At 35.2% G+C, this 18,186-nt stretch overlaps 2 protein-coding genes across 2 annotated transcripts in view; both read right to left on the bottom strand.

The window, feature by feature from the left end:
• LOC136027456 (probable cytochrome P450 12a5, mitochondrial) overlaps positions 1-18,186 on the bottom strand; it is a 171,729-nt gene that overhangs the window by 121,949 nt on the left and 31,594 nt on the right. The gene's annotated exons all lie outside the window — the stretch shown is intronic.
• The window catches only part of LOC136027454 (cilia- and flagella- associated protein 210-like), a 38,041-nt gene continuing 29,529 nt past the window's right edge, over positions 9,675-18,186 (bottom strand). Inside the window, exons 4-5 of the mRNA XM_065704736.1 lie at positions 15,335-15,463; positions 9,675-10,255 (exon numbers count right to left, since the gene is read on the bottom strand). Coding sequence (XP_065560808.1) covers positions 10,250-10,255; positions 15,335-15,463 — 135 coding nt within the window. The 3' untranslated portion in view covers positions 9,675-10,249. The remainder of the gene's footprint in view (positions 10,256-15,334; positions 15,464-18,186) is intronic.

The raw sequence follows: 18,186 nt of genomic DNA, 5'->3' as shown, positions 1-18,186 counted from the left end.
GAAGACAGAATACAAATTGCTGTCCTAAAAATTGGAAGAAAGAACCTGATGCTTGCATCCGTATGCTAAGGGATATAAAAATATCAATAAAAACACCATTTCTCGTAACTTCATAAAAAGGCTTTGATAATTTTTATAAATGTTCTTTGTCAGGCCCGGTGGCCATTTTTATTATTTGTTAATATAAATTTGATCACGTAATATGTATCAAATTATTTTAATAAATAAACAACTTATAGGACGCAAAAGTGGTTTTCGCTAAAATTGACAAATTCAAGAGTGGGTATCGCGCTTACGTCACAAATTGACATCTCTTTTTGAATTTTGGCAGAAATTATCTTGGGAACGAGGGAGTGGATTATTTGCAAGGATTTAAAAAATATTTTTTCCATTTACCAAACCCTGAAAAAACACTATAAACGCCATGTCCATTATTTTTTTATAGTTCTTTTTATCTTTTCTTATCATTTTCATTTTCGTTCTTTTTATTTCTTGTCGTTGACAGACATTTGGATGGCTACAGAATATCTAATATCACTTGGTATTCCTGAACTAAGTAATTCAAACAATAAAAGGTTGGTTAACCAAAAAAGACTCTATCCGAACAGAAATGTCAAGGTAATATGCAAAGAAACTGAAGTATTACTACATTACTAAAAACATTATTAATCTTAAAAGTGAGTCTGCTATTAAGGAAAAGAAGTATTAAAAGTGCTTCGGATATCTGTCACTATCCTCTTTTCCGTATTACCTATTAACCCTTTGAGAATGATTGTAATATCTTAAAAAGTACATCCCCCGATCAATTATCAGGGGGAAAAGGGGGATGGGGCTATTAGATTTCCAATACAATTTTTTCTTCAAATAAAGATTCAGAAACCTACATTTCTGTACAATATTTTGCATAGTATTTTACCTTATTAGTGTTCCAACAATTTCAATTTAAGAAACTTCTACATTGACAATATGACAAAACGTAGAGCAAGAAGAAAATGAGGCAGTTTACAGTCAGATGAAAAAAAACCCTAAAATTTCAAAAACAAAAGCAATTTTTCACATAAGCCACATTACTGAAACCGCTCAAAAATGTTTTTTCAGGAAAAGATGATGATCTTTTTATTTTATTTTTGTTGGGGGGGGGCAGCTACAAAGAAAAGGACTTAATTGATTATACTGTTTAAAATGTAAAAAAAGAAAAATTATAAACACATATTAAGCTATAAATATTTTTCTTGGATTTGGAGATTGATGATGGATTGGTATTATGTAGTTTATTTTTATTTTATAGTAATTGGGGAACTACTGATAGTTGAAGGGTTAAATAATGAAATTTTAATTGAATCAAGTTTCAAATGAGGGTAAATTTATTTTTTCACAAAAAGAGATTGACTGCCCTTTGGACAGCCTTCTGTCTGGCTCTTGACAAGCCCATAAGGGTGTTCTGTTGTATGTATGCTGAAAATACTTTGTTCAGTAAAATGGATGAAAATAAACGGTTCAATATGGTAAACATCACAAATTTAAACGAGAGCAGTCAAGTCCAAACCTTTTCTCTTAACAAAACACAAAATGACCATGGTTAAAAAGTTATTTTATTTGCGACCCGTTTCTCAAGAGCTTTGGGATTAATGCCATCCTAGGAAGCAAATTAATTTGATTTTTGTACAATTTTTAAATTAAACAGCTACCTTAAAATTCCGATCAGATGTCTTCAAGGGTTAAAAACCACTCCACATAATATAATTATGTAAAGCACAAGATCCTTCTAAATATCAAATTTCATTAAGATCTGGTCACCCTTTCGAAAGTTACAAATACCTCAATTTTCAAAATTACCCCCCCCCCTCCAATTCCACCAAAGAGAGCAGATCCGGTCCAGTTATGTCAGTCACGTATCTTAGACAGGTACCTATTCTTCCAATCCAGTTTCATCCTGATCTCACCGCTTTAAGTATTTTCTAAGATTTCCAGTTCCCCCAACTACCCCCCCCCCCAATTACGCTTGATCCGGTTGAGATTTAAAATGAGATATCTGAGTTACGAGGTCCTTCTAAGTATGAAGTTTCATGAAGATCCGATCACTCCTTCGTAAGTTAAAAATACGTCATTTTTTCTTATTTTTCAGAATTACCCCTCCCCCCCCCCGCAATTGAGTGGATCCGTTCCAATTATGTAAATCAGGTATGCAAGACTTCTGCTTATTTTTCCAACCAAGTTTCATCCCAATCCCTCCAATCTAAGCGTTTTCCCTCATTTTAGGTTTCCCCACCCCAAACTTCCCCCAATGTCACCAGATCCGGTTAGGATTTAAAATAAGAGCTTTCAGAAACGATATCCTTCTAAATATCAAATTTCATGGAGATCCAATCACCCGTTCGTAAGTTAAAAATACCTCATTTTTTCTAATTTTTCAGAATTAACCCCCCCCCCCCCAACTACCCCAAAGAGAGCGGATCCGTTCTGGTTATGTCAATCATGTATCTAGGACTCGTGTTTTTTGTTCCCACCAAGTTTCATCCCGATCCTCCACTCTAAGTGTTTTCCAAGTTTTAGGTTTCCCCCTCCCAACTCCCCCCCCCAATGTCACCAGATCCGGTCAGGTTTGAAATAAGAACTCTGAGCCACGATATCCTTCTAAATATCAAATTTCATTGAGATCCGATCTCCCGTTCGTAAGTTAAAAATACCTCATTTTTTTAATTTTTCAGAAATACCCCCCCCCCCTAAGAGAGCGGATCCGTTCCGTTTATGTCAATCATCTATCTAGGACTTGTGTTTATTTTTCCCACCATGTTCATCCCAATCCCTCCACTCTAAGTGTTTTCCAAGTTTTAGGGTTCCCCCTCCCAACTCCCCGCCCCCGTCACCAGATCCGGTCGGGATTTAAAATACGAGCTCTAAAACACGATATCCTTCTAAACATCAAATTTCATTGAGATCCGATCACCGGTTCGTAAGTTGAAAATACCTCATTTTTTCTAATTTTTAAGAATTACTCCCCCCCCCCAACTACCCCAAAGAGAGCGGATCGGTTCTGGTTATGTCAATCATGTATCTAGGACTCGTGTTTTTTGTTCCCACCAAGTTTCATCCCGATCCCTCCACTCTAAGTGTTTTCCAAGTTTTAGGTTTCCCCCTCCCAACTCCCCCCAATGTCACCAGATCCTGTCGGGTTTGAAATAAGAGCTCTGAGCCATGATATCCTTCTAAATATCAAATTTCATTGAGATCCGATCACCCGTTCGTAAGTTAAAAATACCTCATTTTTTTAATTTTTCAGAAATACCCCCCCCCCCCCAAGAGAGCGGATCCGTTCCGTTTATGTCAATCATCTATCTAGGACTTGTGTTTATTTTTCCCACTATGTTCATCCCAATTCCTCCACTCTAAGTGGTTTCCAAGTTTTAGGGTTCCCCCTCCCAACTCCCCGCCCCCGTCACCAGATCCGGTCGGGTTTGAAATAAGAGCTCTGAGCCACGATATCCTTCTAAATATCAAATTTCATTGAGATCCGATCACCCGTTCGTAAGTTAAAAATACCTCATTTTTTTAATTTTTCAGAAATGCCCCCCCCCCCAAGTGAGCGGATCCGTTCCGTTTATGTCAATCATCTATCTAGGACTTGTGTTTATTTTTCCCACCATGTTCATCCCAATCCCTCCACTCTAAGTGTTTTCCAAGTTTTAAGGTTCCCCCTCCCAACTCCCCGCCCCCGTCACCAGATCCGGTTGGGATTTAAAATACGAGCTCTAAAACACGATATCCTTCTAAACATCAAATTTCATTGAGATCCGATCACCGGTTCGTAAGTTGAAAATACCTCATTTTTTCTAATTTTTAAGAATTACCCCCCCCCCCCAACTACCCCAAAGAGAGCAAATCAGTTCCAATTATGTCAATCATGTATCTGGGACTTGCGCTTATTTTTCCCATCAAGTTTCATCCCGATCCCTCTACTTTAAGTGTTTTCCAAGATTTTAGGTTCCCCCCCTCCAACTCCCCCCAATGTCATCAGATCCGGTCGGGATTTAAAATAAGAGCTCTAAGACACAATATCATTCCAAACATCAAATTTCATTAAGATCCAATCACCCGCTCATAAGTTAAAAATACTTCATTTTTTCTATTTTTTCCGAATTAACCAGCCCCCCCCCCAAGATGGTCAAATCGGGAAAACGACTATTTCTCATTTAATCTGGTCCGGTCCCTGATACGCTTGCCAAATGTCATTGTCCTAGCTTACCTAGAAGTGCCTAAAGTAGCAAAACCGGGACTTTAGGTTTTCCCCCTCCAATGTCATCAGATCCGGTCGGGATTTAAAATAAGAGCTCTGAGACAAAATATCATTCCAAACATCAAATTTCACTAAGATCCAATCACCCGCTCATAAGTTAAAAATACTTCATTTTTTCTATTTTTTGCGAATTAACCGGCCCGCCACCCCCCCCCCCCCCCCCAGATGATCAAATCGGGAAAACGACTATTTCTAAGTTAATCTGGCCCGGTCTTTGATACGGTTGCCAAATTTCATTGTCCTAGCTTACCTGGAAGTGCCTAAAGTAGCAAAACCAGGACCGACAGACAGGTCGACAGAATTGGCGATTGCTATATGTCACTTGGTTAATACCAAGTGCCATAAAAACGATTGAATTTTGTTGTTTTTTTTGGAGGGATATATATATATATATATATATATATATATATATATATATATATATATATATATATATATATATATATATACTTTGACCATGGTCAAAATATATTATATATACTTTGACCATGGTTAAAAAGTTATTTTATTTGCGACCCGTTTCTCAAGAGCTTTGGGATTAATGCCATCCTAGGAAGCAAATTAATTTGTTTTTTGTACAATTTTTAAATTAAACAGCTACCTTAAAATTCCGATCAGATGTCTTCAAGGGTTAAAAACCACTCAACATACCATTTATTTATTTGATTATTTATTTATTTGATAACATTTATTTGATTAGAGCCCTGGTTTATAAGAAATTGCTACCGTATTAAGATATGTGAACCTGTCAAGATAAAGTGTTGTTAGGCCTCTGAAAATTTAGGCAAAGCACTAGTTATCACAATAGGATCCTTCTACTACATCAAGCATTGTTCATATTAAAGAGCTTCAAAAAGAGAGCGCAGCAAAACTTGAATTGGCCTCCACTTCGTGCGCTATAAAAGAGAACCTGCCGATCAGCAGCATGGACACCCTGCCAGAGGTCTTGAAACAACGTATAAGATTCATAAGCTGTTCAACTTATGGCGTGCTGACACCTTCTTTTCTGACTTCTCTCTCTTCTCTGACCCTCATCGCAGATTTTCAGCATAAAGTTTAACATGATTCAATTTTTCATTGGTTTGAAATTTATGAGGTATACGAAGCATGAAAATCTCGGCTGTTAGAGATGTTAGGCTGTTAGATTGATTTAAAAGGAAAATCAGAGGCTTAATACCGGCCAGGAATTAAAATAAGAGCTCTGAGGTACGATGTCCTTCTAAATATCTAAATTCATTAAGATCCGATCACCTACTCGCAAGTTATAAATACTTAATTTTTTCTAATTTTTCCTCTCCCTTTTGCCCCCCAGATGGTCGAATCTGGGAAAACGACTTTATCAAGTCCATTTGTGCAGCTCCTTGACACACCTACCAATTTTCATCGTCCTAGCACGTCCAGAAGCACCAAACTCGCCAAATCACTGAACCCCTCCTCCCAACTCCTCGAAAGAGAGCGAATCCAGTACGGTTACGTCAATCACGTATCAAGGACATTTACTTATTCTACCCACCAAGCTTCATCCCGATTCCTCCACTCTAAGCGTCTTCTAAGATTTCTGATTTCCCCCTCCAGCTCCCCCAATGTCAACAGATCTAGTTGGGATTTAAAATAAGAGCTCTGAGCCATGAATTCCTTCTAAATATCGAATTTCATTAAGATCCGGTCCCCCGTTCTTAAGTTAAAAATACCTTAATTTTTCTAATTTTTCCAAATTAACACCCCCCAGCTCCTCCAAAGAGAACGGATCCGTTCCAATTATGTCAACCACGTATCTAAAACTTGTGCTTATTATTCCCATCAAATTTCATCCCGATCTCTCCACTCTAAGCGTTTTCCAAGATTTCCGTTCCCCTCCTCCAATCCCCTATGTCCCCGGATCCAACTCGAGTCAAAAATGGAGCATCTGAGCCATAAGATTCTTTTATATATATCAAGTTTCATTAAGATGCGATCACCTATTCGTAAGATAAAAATACCCCCATTTTCACATTTTCCAAGAATTCTGATTTCCCCCTCCAACTCCCCCCAATGTCACAGGATCTGGTCGCAATTTAAAATTAGAGCTTTAAAGCACAAGATCCTTCTAAATATTAAATTTCATTAAGATCTAGTCACCCGCTTGAAAGTTACAAATACCTCATTTGTCCGAATTACTCCCCCCCAACTCCACCAAAGAGAGCAGATCCATTCCGGTTATGACAGGCACGTATCTTAGACAGGTGTTTATTATTCCCATCCAATTTCATCCTGATCTCTCCGCTTTAAGTATTTTCTAATATATTCTCTGAGGCCAGCCTGACTTTTATACATAATTAAATAAAAAAAACAAGTTTTTTGAAATGAAAGTAAGGAGCGACGTTAAAACTTAAAACGAACAGAAATTACTCCGTATATGAAAGGGGCTTTTCCTCCTCGACACCCCGCTCCTTACGCTAAAGTTTTTTATTGTTTTAAAAAGTAGAGTTGCGAAAAGAATCAAACTTTAGCGCAAGGAGCTGGGTGTCGAGGAGGAAAAGCCCCTTTCATATACGGAGTAATTTCTGTTCGTTTTAAGTTTTAATGTTGCTCCTTACTTTCATTTCAAAAAACTTGTTTTTTTTATTTAATTTCTGAAAGTTTTTGAATTAATGCATGTCTGATTTTGGCTCTCCGTACATAAACTATTAAAATAAAATTTCACATTAATTCTTTTTTTTGGCTAAATGGCTTTCTCTTAGTTTTGATCAGACGATTTTGAGAAATAAGGGGTGGGGAAGGAGGCCTAGTTGGCCTCCAATTTTTCGGTTACTTAAAAAGGCAACTAGATCTTTTAATTTTTAACGAACGTTTTTATTAGTAAAAAAAAATACATAACTTAAGAATTAACTTACGTAACAAACTTTTATATTCTTATATTTTTGATTATATGTATGAGAGGGTTGGTCCCCTCGTTAATACCTTGCTCTTAACACTAAATCTTGTTTTGTCCCAATTCTTTAAGAATGACCCCTGAATCAGAAAGGCCGTAGAATAAATAGTTGAAATTACTTAAAAATTTTTTAGCATAAAGAGCGAAGTATTTATCTCTTCCTAAATACCTCGCTCTTTATGCTAAAGTATTTTTAGAACCCCTCATATGCGTAATAATCTCTGTTCGTTTTAAGTTTTAATGCTTCTCCTTACTTTCAATTGAAAAAGCTTTTTCATGTTTATATTTTCATTGTTTTTTTTATAATAATGCTAGAAAGTCCTGCGCCCTTTTCATTGAATTTCTCTTCCCCCATGAAATATTTCTCCAAGGAAAGATCCTCCCATATAGCCCCCTCCACTAAACCCCACACCCAAACCAAAAAAATCCCCCTGATAACGTCGGTACACTTCCCATTAACTATTACTGTATGTAAACATTGGTCAAAGTTTGTACCTTGCAGCCCCTCCTCCAGGGACTGTGGGGGTAAGTCATCCCCAAAGACATAGTTATTATGGTTTTCTACTATGCGGAACAAAATGGCTATCTCAAAATTTTGATCCGTTGACTTTGGGAAAAAAATGAGCGTGGGAGGGGGCCTAAGTGCCCTCCAATTTTTTTGGTCACTTAAAAAGGGCACTAGAACTTTTTATTTTCGTCAGAATGAGCCCTCTTGCAAAACTCTAGGGCCACTTGGTCGATACGATGACCCCCGGAAAAAAAACAACAAAAAAACAAATAAACACGCACCCGTGATTTGTCTTCTGGCAAAAAATACGAAATTCCACATTTTTGTAGATTGGACCTTGAAATTTTTTTCTATAGGGTTCTCTGATACACTGAATGCGATGGTGCGATTTTCGTTAAGATCCTAGGGGGTGTTACCCCCTATTTTCCAAAATAAGGCAAATTATCTCAGGCTCGTAACTTTTGATGACAAAGACTAAATTTGATGAAACTTATATATTTAAAATCAGCATAAAAATCCGATTCTTCTGATATATCTTTTAGCGTTTTTTAGAGTTTCGTTTACTATTGAGCCGGATCGCTCCTTACTACAGTTCGTTACCACGAACTGTTTGATAATGATAGATGGTAATAAGCTTACCTAAGCTATGGATGTCAGGTGATTGCTTTTTCTAACGATAATTTTGACAGGACCTGTGCCTGTCATCATCAGGTTAAATTCAAAGATTTAACCTGTATGAAATATTTAAAATATTTAAATATTAAGTATTTGGTATTTATTAAAATTAAGTAATATAAGTAATTTAGGTAATATTACCTAAATAGAGTAAGTGTAACTTACTCTAGATTAATTGCTTTCTGTGAAAGATAGAAAATATTTAGAATAGAGTGAATCACTGTTACTCATAGGACTTTTATAGTGGAAAGAAATCATTTTTCAGTTTGACCATATTTTTTAGGGGAAGAGGGTGGGGGAGGCCTGAAAAAATTTTCTACGCAGCCAAAGTGCCATATTTTTTCAGAATAGCATTTTCTAAGGAGGGCTGAAAATTTCTTTTCTTGTGGGTGAACTTGAAGTGACCGTTTTGCACATTTAGGTAAAATGGAGGAACTCAACCATTCGCAATTGTAGAGGTAACGCTAACAATGTTTCATTTGATTGGCTATGTTCCAGAAATTTGAAATAGTTGCCCCCATGAAGTGACATTACAGCTTTTCTGTGGAGAGTATTTTGCAAGATAAATTTTCTAAGCGGCCAAGTCCCTCAAAGAGTATTCGCAGGCGCACTAATCATTTAGCTAGAATGACAAGCTACTTCTTACTCTTATCTAACTGTGCTGACTATAGTTATCTAATAAGTTTTCTTCTTCAGTGCTCGAATACTCACATTTATATATAAAAAAAAAGATGTCAGACGAGCCTTCTGAGCTTTCAATGTGGAAACATAAATTCTACCTAAATGCAAAGTTCAAACGCATAGGATTTCGAAAAAAAATCTTGAGAACTTCGGAAAAATCGTTGGAGGACTTAGTTGCTATTTTTGACTTGAAAATTCTTCAAGACATTGATAATGTAATGTTTTTTAGGAGGGAAATGTGGGAGCCCCTCTGTGCTATCAAATCTAGTTAAAATTTCCGGAATGTTTCATATCATAAAGTAAGTCCCACCCACACAAGAATTTTTCCTTTATTTCTGATCATTTGAAGATACTATTTTGAAGTCTAAGAGATGAAAAGACTAAATGGTAGCATATATACACTTCTGCAAGTTCTTGAACTGGATGTGATAGTGATGGATGTAATTTCTTCGTTGAACAATATATTTCTCAAAATATATGTTCCGCAATAATAGTTTTTCTTTGAGAGCCATGTGGGATCATGAAAACTTACCGGATTTTTCAGTTTTGAACTCTTTTCCTTAGCATAAATCCACTCCTCTAAGTTATCTAACTTGAACTGAAAGTGATGTCTGAAGCATTGGTCTATTTTATTTATTTTATAATTATTATACAGTTAATATAGCAGTATAGATAAATAAGCACAAAGATGCGGTACTTCTTTTTCTACCATAAAAAAATAATTCCAGGACATGATTTTGAGCAAGATTTACTTTTATTAAGAAAGAGGGAAAATAAAATGTCGGATTTTTTTTTGTTCACTTGTTGACTCATGAAGCGGTTCCTCAGCTGAGAAGCAGAGGCCATGGAAGAAGCAGAAGAGCTTGGATGAGCAGTAAATTCGTTTAGCGAGGGATGAGCAAAAACATAAAATAAATAATAACAAGAGTTAAAATGTAAAGGGTTCAATTTATTTAAAAATATGAAAAAGGGAGAGAAAAAAGCACAAATAAAAATTTTACTGAGAATTAAATGAACTTAAGGTTGAAAATCCTTGATTTTTATGTAAACTTACCAATTACAAGAAGGCTGATCTCTTGCAACGACTTTCTATGTAAAAATGAACGCTATTACACAAAAAGACGGCAGCAGCATAAACTTACACAGAAGTTTTCGAAATTTACTGCTCAGCCTTTTAATTTTAAACCTAGAAAAGAAAAAAGGACGTCAATCGATTTGAGATAAAAGAAATAAAAAAAAAAGAACTAAAACTTTAAACCGACCCAAAATATAGAGGACAAAATTAATATTTGGTCCTCTATGTAAGTTTAGGCGTTAAAATACCCGAATGGACGACTTTCTCCCTTAAACATGAAAGATTATTGCGAATAAAAACGAACAAAGTTGTAGCGACACAAAGGGACATTTAACTTATAATTATGGCAAGGCGTCAATCAATGATTTCAGGGATGATGATTTCACAATCGCTAATGAGTTATCTATCAAATACCATGCAACTGTGGCAAATACTATGTAGGCAGAACTCACCCGAATCGAACAATTCGTGGTAACGAACTACAGTAATCGACCCGACTCAGTATTAACCGAAACTCTAAAAAACGGAATTTTGATACCAATGGTTACTTCAAAAGAATTACATTTTTACGCTGATTCTAAATATACAAGTTTCATCAAGTTTAGTTCTACCCATCAAAAGTTATGAGCCTGAGAAAATTTGCCTTATTTTAGAAAATAGGGGTAAACACTCCCTAAAAGTCAAAGTATCTTAACGAAAATCAAACCATCTGATTCAGCGTATCAGAAAACCCTACTGTAGAAGTTTCAAAATCATATCTATAAAATGTGGAATTTTGTATTTTTTCCCAAATGGTGTATGTTGTTAAAAATTGTTGAAAAAGTTTCTCAGTCATACAAATAGCAAGCATACAATTTACTGAGTAAGGTGTATTTCGCTGAGATTTTATTTGTCAAAACTTAGTTTAATTCAGCTGCTGGTATGCTTTATTTGAAATATTAAAAGACTTTTTTCGTGAAGGTGTTGTTTATGCTTAAAAAAAAGAGAAATCAATAAAATTCTAGACAAAAACTTTTTCCGATCTTAGAAAAAAGTTAAGTTAGTTGATGAGAAGTTGATAAGTTAGTTGATAAGTTAGTTGATATTCTGCTCAAATAAGGGACAAGAAAGTTATTCAGTCCTCATACGTTTGCTCAATCTGGATTAAAAAGGCTTTGAATATTTTGAAATTTAGATATCAAATTTTGGAGAAAACTAGCGACTAAACTTCTAAATACTAGGCCAATGAAAAAGAGATTAAGAACCGAAAATTAATTCAGAACATTGAATTAAAAAATTATGGTTAAAACCTATTTTAGGACTGACTTTTCATTGATTGTCATAATAAATGAGAATATATCTGAGTTAGCTTCCGACTCAAAAGGGAAGTTTTGAAGTTTTCATTGTCCATGTAGTTTTCAGCATGATACTTTTGTATCAGCAATTTGTATTCATGAGGAGGGCTGGCGGGCCATTGACTTGGTAGGAATGGATTCTAATTCCCTCAAACTGTGCTTCTCATATCAAATATTTCTAATTTTCTGTGAGTATTCGTATAAATATAGAAGAAAGCCATGGGTAGATGAGTTATAAATTAAACCAGCTCTCAACCTTCTTATTTAAAGCTGTGACCTTTTGCTTCTATTCAAATCCTGTGATACACCACAAGGGTTTCGTGTATTTTTTTTTCTGTTTCATCTTAAAGTCACAAAACTAACAAAAGGAGTTTTTTTCAGATCAAAAGAGTTTGGGCAAGGTGTACCTCTTCCCTACTGTGGCCGCTTCGACATTTCTGGATTTATCAAATAGTTCGCGGTAACAAGCCATAGCTAAGGAGCGACAAGGCTCAATAATAACCAAAACCTTAAAAAACAAAATTTTTTGCCAATAGATATATCGAAAGAATTAGATTTTTATGCCACTTTCAAATATATACATTTTATCAAGTTTAGTCTTATCCATCAAAAGTTAGGAGCCTGAGAGTATTTGCCTTATTTTGAAAAAGGGGAAACATCCTCTAAGAGCCATAAAATCTTAATGAAAATCAAACCACCAGATTCAGTGTATCAGAGATTGCTAATGTACTAGTTTCAAGCTCTTATCTTTAAAAATGTGGAATTTTGTATTTCTTGTCAGATGAAAGATCACAGATGCATGTTTATTTTTTTTTCCGGGGGTGATCGTATCAAATAAATGATCCTAGAAAATTTGAAGAGGACTCGTTTGAAAGAAAATTAAAATTTCTAGTGCCCCTTTAAAGTAAAAACAGAGATTAGAGGGCAACTAGCCCCCCTACCCCGCCCATTTTCCATTAAAATCGTACGATCAAAATTTTGAGATAAAACGAATCCCCCCCCCCCAGCTCGCGGAAATACATTTTCAAGCTATGAAATTTGCTTATTGTTTGCGTATAGAGTTTGTTATTGGGAAGCATCAGGTAGTTATCGCAAAGGGGATTTTCGGCTTGAGGTGGGATTCCACGGGGATGATTTTCCTTGTGGAAAATATTTGATTTCTTGTCCCGATTTTGTTAGAACAACTCCCAAAACATAAGGGTCTTTTAATTAGAATGGAAAGCTTTTAAAAAGTGCTAAAAACTTTACCGTGAAGAGCCAGGTGTTTAGGAGGGGGAAACCCCTTCATATACACAATTATTTTTGTTCGTTTTAAGTTTTAATGCTCCTCCTTACTTCCAGTTGAAAAACTTCTTTTCTCATTTTTTTTTAAATAATACTAGAAAATCCTGCGCCCCCTTCATGGAAATTCCCTTCCCTCATAGTAAATTCCTCCATTGAAAGATCCTCCCATGTAACCCCCTCCACCGAACCCACCCCCTCATCCCCCAACGCGAAAAAGTTCCTTGAAATCGTCTGTACACTTCCCAATAACCATTGTTATACGTACATAATGGTCGAAGTTTGTAACTTGAAGCCCCTCCCCTTTGAACTGTGGGGGATTAAGTCGTCCCCAAAGACTTAGTTATTAGGTTTATTTACTATGCTGAACAAAATGGCTATCTCAAATTTTTCCCTGTAACATTGGGAAAATATTAGCGTGGGAGGGGGCCTAGATGCCCTCCGATTTTTTGGTAAATTAAAAACGGCACTAGAACTTTTAATTTCCGTTATAATGAGCCCTCTTGCGACATTCTAGGACCACTGGGTTGATACGATCATTCCTGAAAAAAATGAATAAATGAATAAACATACATCCGTGATGTATCTTCTTACAAAAAAAATAACAAAAATTCCAGTTTTTTGTGGATAGGAGCTTGAAATTTCTACAGTAAAGTTCTCTGATGCGTTGAATCTGATGATATGATTTTCGCTAAGATTCACTGACTTTTAGGGAGTGTTTTGCCCTATTTTTTAAAATAAAGCAAATTGTCTCAGGTTCGTAACTTTTGATGTGTATAACTAAACTTGATAAAACTTAAATATTTAAATTCATCATAAAAATACAATTCTTTTGATGTAACTATTGGTATCAAAATTCCGTGTTTTAGAGTTTCGGTTACTATTGAGCATATATACAATATATCGGTTATATTGTAGTAAGGTCACTCCTTACTACAGTTCGTTACCACGAACTGTTTGATTGTAAGTTTAGTTGATGTTGGCTTACTATTTTAGTATTATTAATTAAAAATAAATTTCTCGAAAAAGAACTTTAATTTTAGATCAACTTCAGATCAGCAGATCAAACTTAAGATCAGCAGATGCAAATACATGTTAAAACTAAAACTCGAAAGGGCCAGAAATTACTATTAAAACATAAATAAAACCTGAAACGAACAGAAATTAAATAAACTATCATAGCAAAAAAACATACAACAAGTAACAGCATAAGTGAACAAAAAAATCTTAAAGCGAGTAATGCTTGAATTGAATGCGCAAATCAAGCTTGAAACGATTAAATAAAAAAAAACAAGTTTTTTTAACTGAAAGTAAGGAGCGACATTAAAACTTAAAACGAACAGAAATTGCTTCGTATATGAAAGAGGCTGCTTCCTCATCAACGCCCCGCTCTTTACGCTAAAGTTTGACTCTGTCTATCAATTCTTCTTTTTAAAACAGTAAAAAACTTTAGCGTAAAGAGCGGGGCGTTGATGAGGAAGCAGCCTCTTTCATATACGAAGTAATTTCTGTTCGTTTTAAGTTTTAATGTCGCTCCTTACTTTCAGTTAAAAAAACTTGTTTTTTTTAATTTAATTTCTGAACGTTTTTGGCTCTCCGCAGAGGAATAATTAAAACGAAATTTGCATTTTTTTTTTTTTTGGCTAAATGGCTTTCTCATAATTTTGATCGAATGATTTTGAGAAAAAAAGAGCGGGGGAGGAAGCCTAGTTGCCCTCCGATTTTTTGGTTAATTAAAAAGGCAACTAGAACTTTTAATTTTTTACGAATATTTTTATTAGTAAGAGATTTACGTAACTTATAAATTAGCTTACGTAAAGAACTTTTGTATTCTCATATTTTTATTACATATATGAGGGGGTTCGCCCCCTTGTCAGATCCTCGCTCTTTACACTAAAGCTTAAATTTTGTCCCAATTCATTAAGAATGACCCCAGAATCACAAAAGCCGTAGAATAAATAGTTGAAACTACTAAAAATACTTTAACGTAGAGCGAGGTATTAGGAGGAGGTGAGCCCCTCAAATGGGTAATAGTTTCTGTTTGTTTTAAGTTTTAATGCTGTTCCTTACTTCCAGCTGAAAGTACTTTTTCATATTTATTTTTTCATTGTGTTTTTAAATAATGCTAGTAAATCCTGCGCCGATGTATCTGGTAAACTAGAACCACTAATCTCGAGATGCTTATCAGGAAAATCAGCTAATTCGGCAAAAGCGTTTGCAACGCCTAATTCATTTTTCTTCTTGGCCTCCTTTGGAATGTTAACAAAGGCCGAAAGCTGTGAGGCTGTTGTTGTCACGATTTCATGGCTTCCATAACAAAATACAACATAGGATATTTTTTTGTTCTTGGCCTGAATTATATCCAACACTCGACATGGCCATGGTGAATAGTTTTTGAATTTTGCTAGAACAACAGCATCTTTTGTGAACTGAACCATTGAAATGTATTATCAAAAATAAAAATAAAAACTGCAATAGGATAGATGGAATAATCTAAGCTTATTCCATTACAACTAAATCACTATGAAGTAGGTACTTCAGTAAAAATATCCCAGAACAAATTGTTGTGGCTTACCTGTGGTTGCTGCATATCCTCAACCTCTTTAGCTGCTAAGGTCAACTGCTTCTTCAATGCGGTAATAACACGGGACTGGTCCTGAATTTGCGCTTGTAACTCAGCTCTGTCATCAAGTAAACTGCGGATCTTTAAAATTAATTACATATATTGAAATCAGTCATCTAAGGATACTACATTTTTTAACTAACACTATTTTAGGCGATCTACATGCGTCTTTTCTTGGTGTGCAGAATAAATCCCCCAGCATATCCCCCTCTTCTCAACCCCTCCCCCAACCAAAAAAATACTCCTGAAAACGCCTGTACACTTCCCAATAACCATTACTATATGTAAGCATTGGTCAAAGTTTGTAACTTGTTGCCCCTCCCATGGGGACTGTGGGGGAGTAAGTCGTCCCTGAAGACATAGTTATAAGGTTTTTCGACTACGCTGAATAAAATGGCTATCTCAGAATTTTGATCCGTTGACTTTGGTAAAATAATTAGCGTGGGAGGGGGCCTAGGTGCCCTCCAATTTTTTTGATCACTTAAAAAGGGCACTAGAACTTTTCATTTCCGTTAGAATGAGCCCTCTTGCAACATTCTAGGACAACTGGGTCGATACGATCACCCCTGAAAAAAAAAAAAAAAAAAAAAAAAAAAAAAAAAAAAAAAAAAAAAAAAAAAAAAAAAAAAAAAAAAAAAAAAAAAAACACGCATCCGTGATCTGCCTTCTGGCAAAAAATACAAAATTCCACATTTTTGTAGATAGGAGCTTGAAACTTCTACAGTAGGGTTCTCTGATACGCTGAATCTGATGATGTGATTTTCGTTAAGATCCTATGACTTCTAGGGGGTGTTTTCCCCTATTTTCTAAAATAACGCAAATTTTCTCAGGCTCGTAACTATATTTAAAATCAGCATTAAAATGCGATTCTTTTGATGTAGGTATTGGTATCAAAATTCCATTTTTTAGAGTTTTGGTTACTATTGAGCCGGGTCGCTCCTTACTACAGTTCGTTACCACGAACTGTTTGAAAAAAAAACTCTCTACAAACAACAGTTTGGGTTTTGCCTCTTTCTCTCATTGTAAAAACCTAAAATCCACTGCTTCATTGGCACTTTACTGAAAATTAAATATGTGTCTTGGAAAGTATAAAAAAAATCGAACTGAATATTTGATATATAATGATATTAATTGTTGAAAGATCCATCAGTTCAAGATTTTATTCCGTTGTAATTTTATTTTCATTTTCAATACTGTAAGAACCGGAAAGAAAATATTTGCAATATAGTTTGTTTTTAGCGAAGCACCAATGACGCAGTAGGCCTTAGGTTTTTACAATTCAGGAAGGGGGCAGTATCCAAACTCTTGTTTGTATTGAAACTATACTCTTCTTGAACAATCTTAAAAAGAACTAATAAATCAAACTGAAGATTTGACGCTTAATGATATAAATTGCTGAAAACTCTTTAGTTCGAAATTTTGCTGTAATTTAATGCTTATTTTCATTATTAAATACAAAAGAAAATATTTGTAATACAATTCGTTTTCTGTAAAGCGCCAATGACACAGAAGGTTTTAGACTTTTACAGTGAGAGAAGGAGGCGATACCCAAACTATTGTTTCCAGCGTTTTTTGTTCGTTTTAAGCATGATTTGCATATTCAATTTACGTTTCACTCGTTTTAAGATTTAAATATTCATTTAAATTATTATCTATTGTTTGTTTGATTGAATTGATTGTTTATTTAATTTCTGTTCGTTTTGGGTTTCATTAATACTTCAATAGCAAAATATTTATTTTCTTTTAATATTGATATGCATATTCAATTTCAGCATTACCTGCTTTAAAATTCATTTATCGTGTTACTTGTTGTATGTTTTTTGCTATGATTGTTTTTTTTTTAATTTTTGTTTGTTTTGGATTTCATTTATTCTTTAATAGTAATTTCGCGTCGTTTTGAGTTTGAATTTTAATAGGTGTTTGTATCTGCTAATCTCAAGTTTAAAGTGGTCTTTACTTTTCTTTCAACCCTGGACGCATAGTTATTTAGCCCTGGAACTTTTTGGAACGAAGTGGGAATCTCAAATTTTGACCGGGTGCCCTTTGAAAGAGCAAGCCGTGAGCTAGTTCCCCATTGATCACTTGTGACTCTTAAATAAAACCAGAAGTTTCAATTTCCGATCAAACGACCCCCACCTCCAAAGTTAATACGACCACCCCTTCAAAAAAAACCCTAATATTTTGTTAATAGGCAACTTAAGTAAGTTACAATCCTTGTCCTGGGGGCTATGGAGGATTTATCAACCCCTGAGTTATAGCAATTTGAATTTTTGATATTTTGGACAGAATGGCTATTTAAAATTTTCAAAAGATGCATTTGGGGAAAAACATGAAGGAAGAGGGGGATTTAATGCTAAGGGGTTTACGGGGCTGGCTGTTCCTGGGGTGGCTCTGTTTTCACTAATCTTAGTGTACAGCTAAAAAAAATAACGAAACATTTAAGTAGTAGTTACGGCCCTTTGGATTCCATGACAGTACCCTCTTCGAATTTCTATCCCGACATTTTTAAAAAACTTTTTCAAGGTGCAGGTGCATGTTACGTCTTATGGAATGTTTTCTAAGAAATGATACAGGTGCATACTAACAGGGACTGTTTTCTAAGAGATGCAGTTATTAATTACTTAAAACATCTATGGAGGTCAGGATCTTTTCACTTCAGGATTTTCTTTGGGTGCTATGTAATAGGGTTGTGTTGTTACATAATAGAAAGTGTTTTTCTTAAAAACCCTTCAGGACCCGCTAGTTGGGGACCTTCAAGATGCCAGAACCCTATCGAGCAATTCCACCAGCCCCCTAATTGTAAT

The sequence above is a fragment of the Artemia franciscana genome, chromosome 5, assembly GCF_032884065.1.
Source record: "Artemia franciscana chromosome 5, ASM3288406v1, whole genome shotgun sequence".
Lineage (NCBI taxonomy): Eukaryota > Metazoa > Arthropoda > Branchiopoda > Anostraca > Artemiidae > Artemia > Artemia franciscana.
The sequence above is the reverse complement of the archived record's forward strand: the minus strand, read 5'-3'. Positions and strand labels throughout refer to the sequence as shown.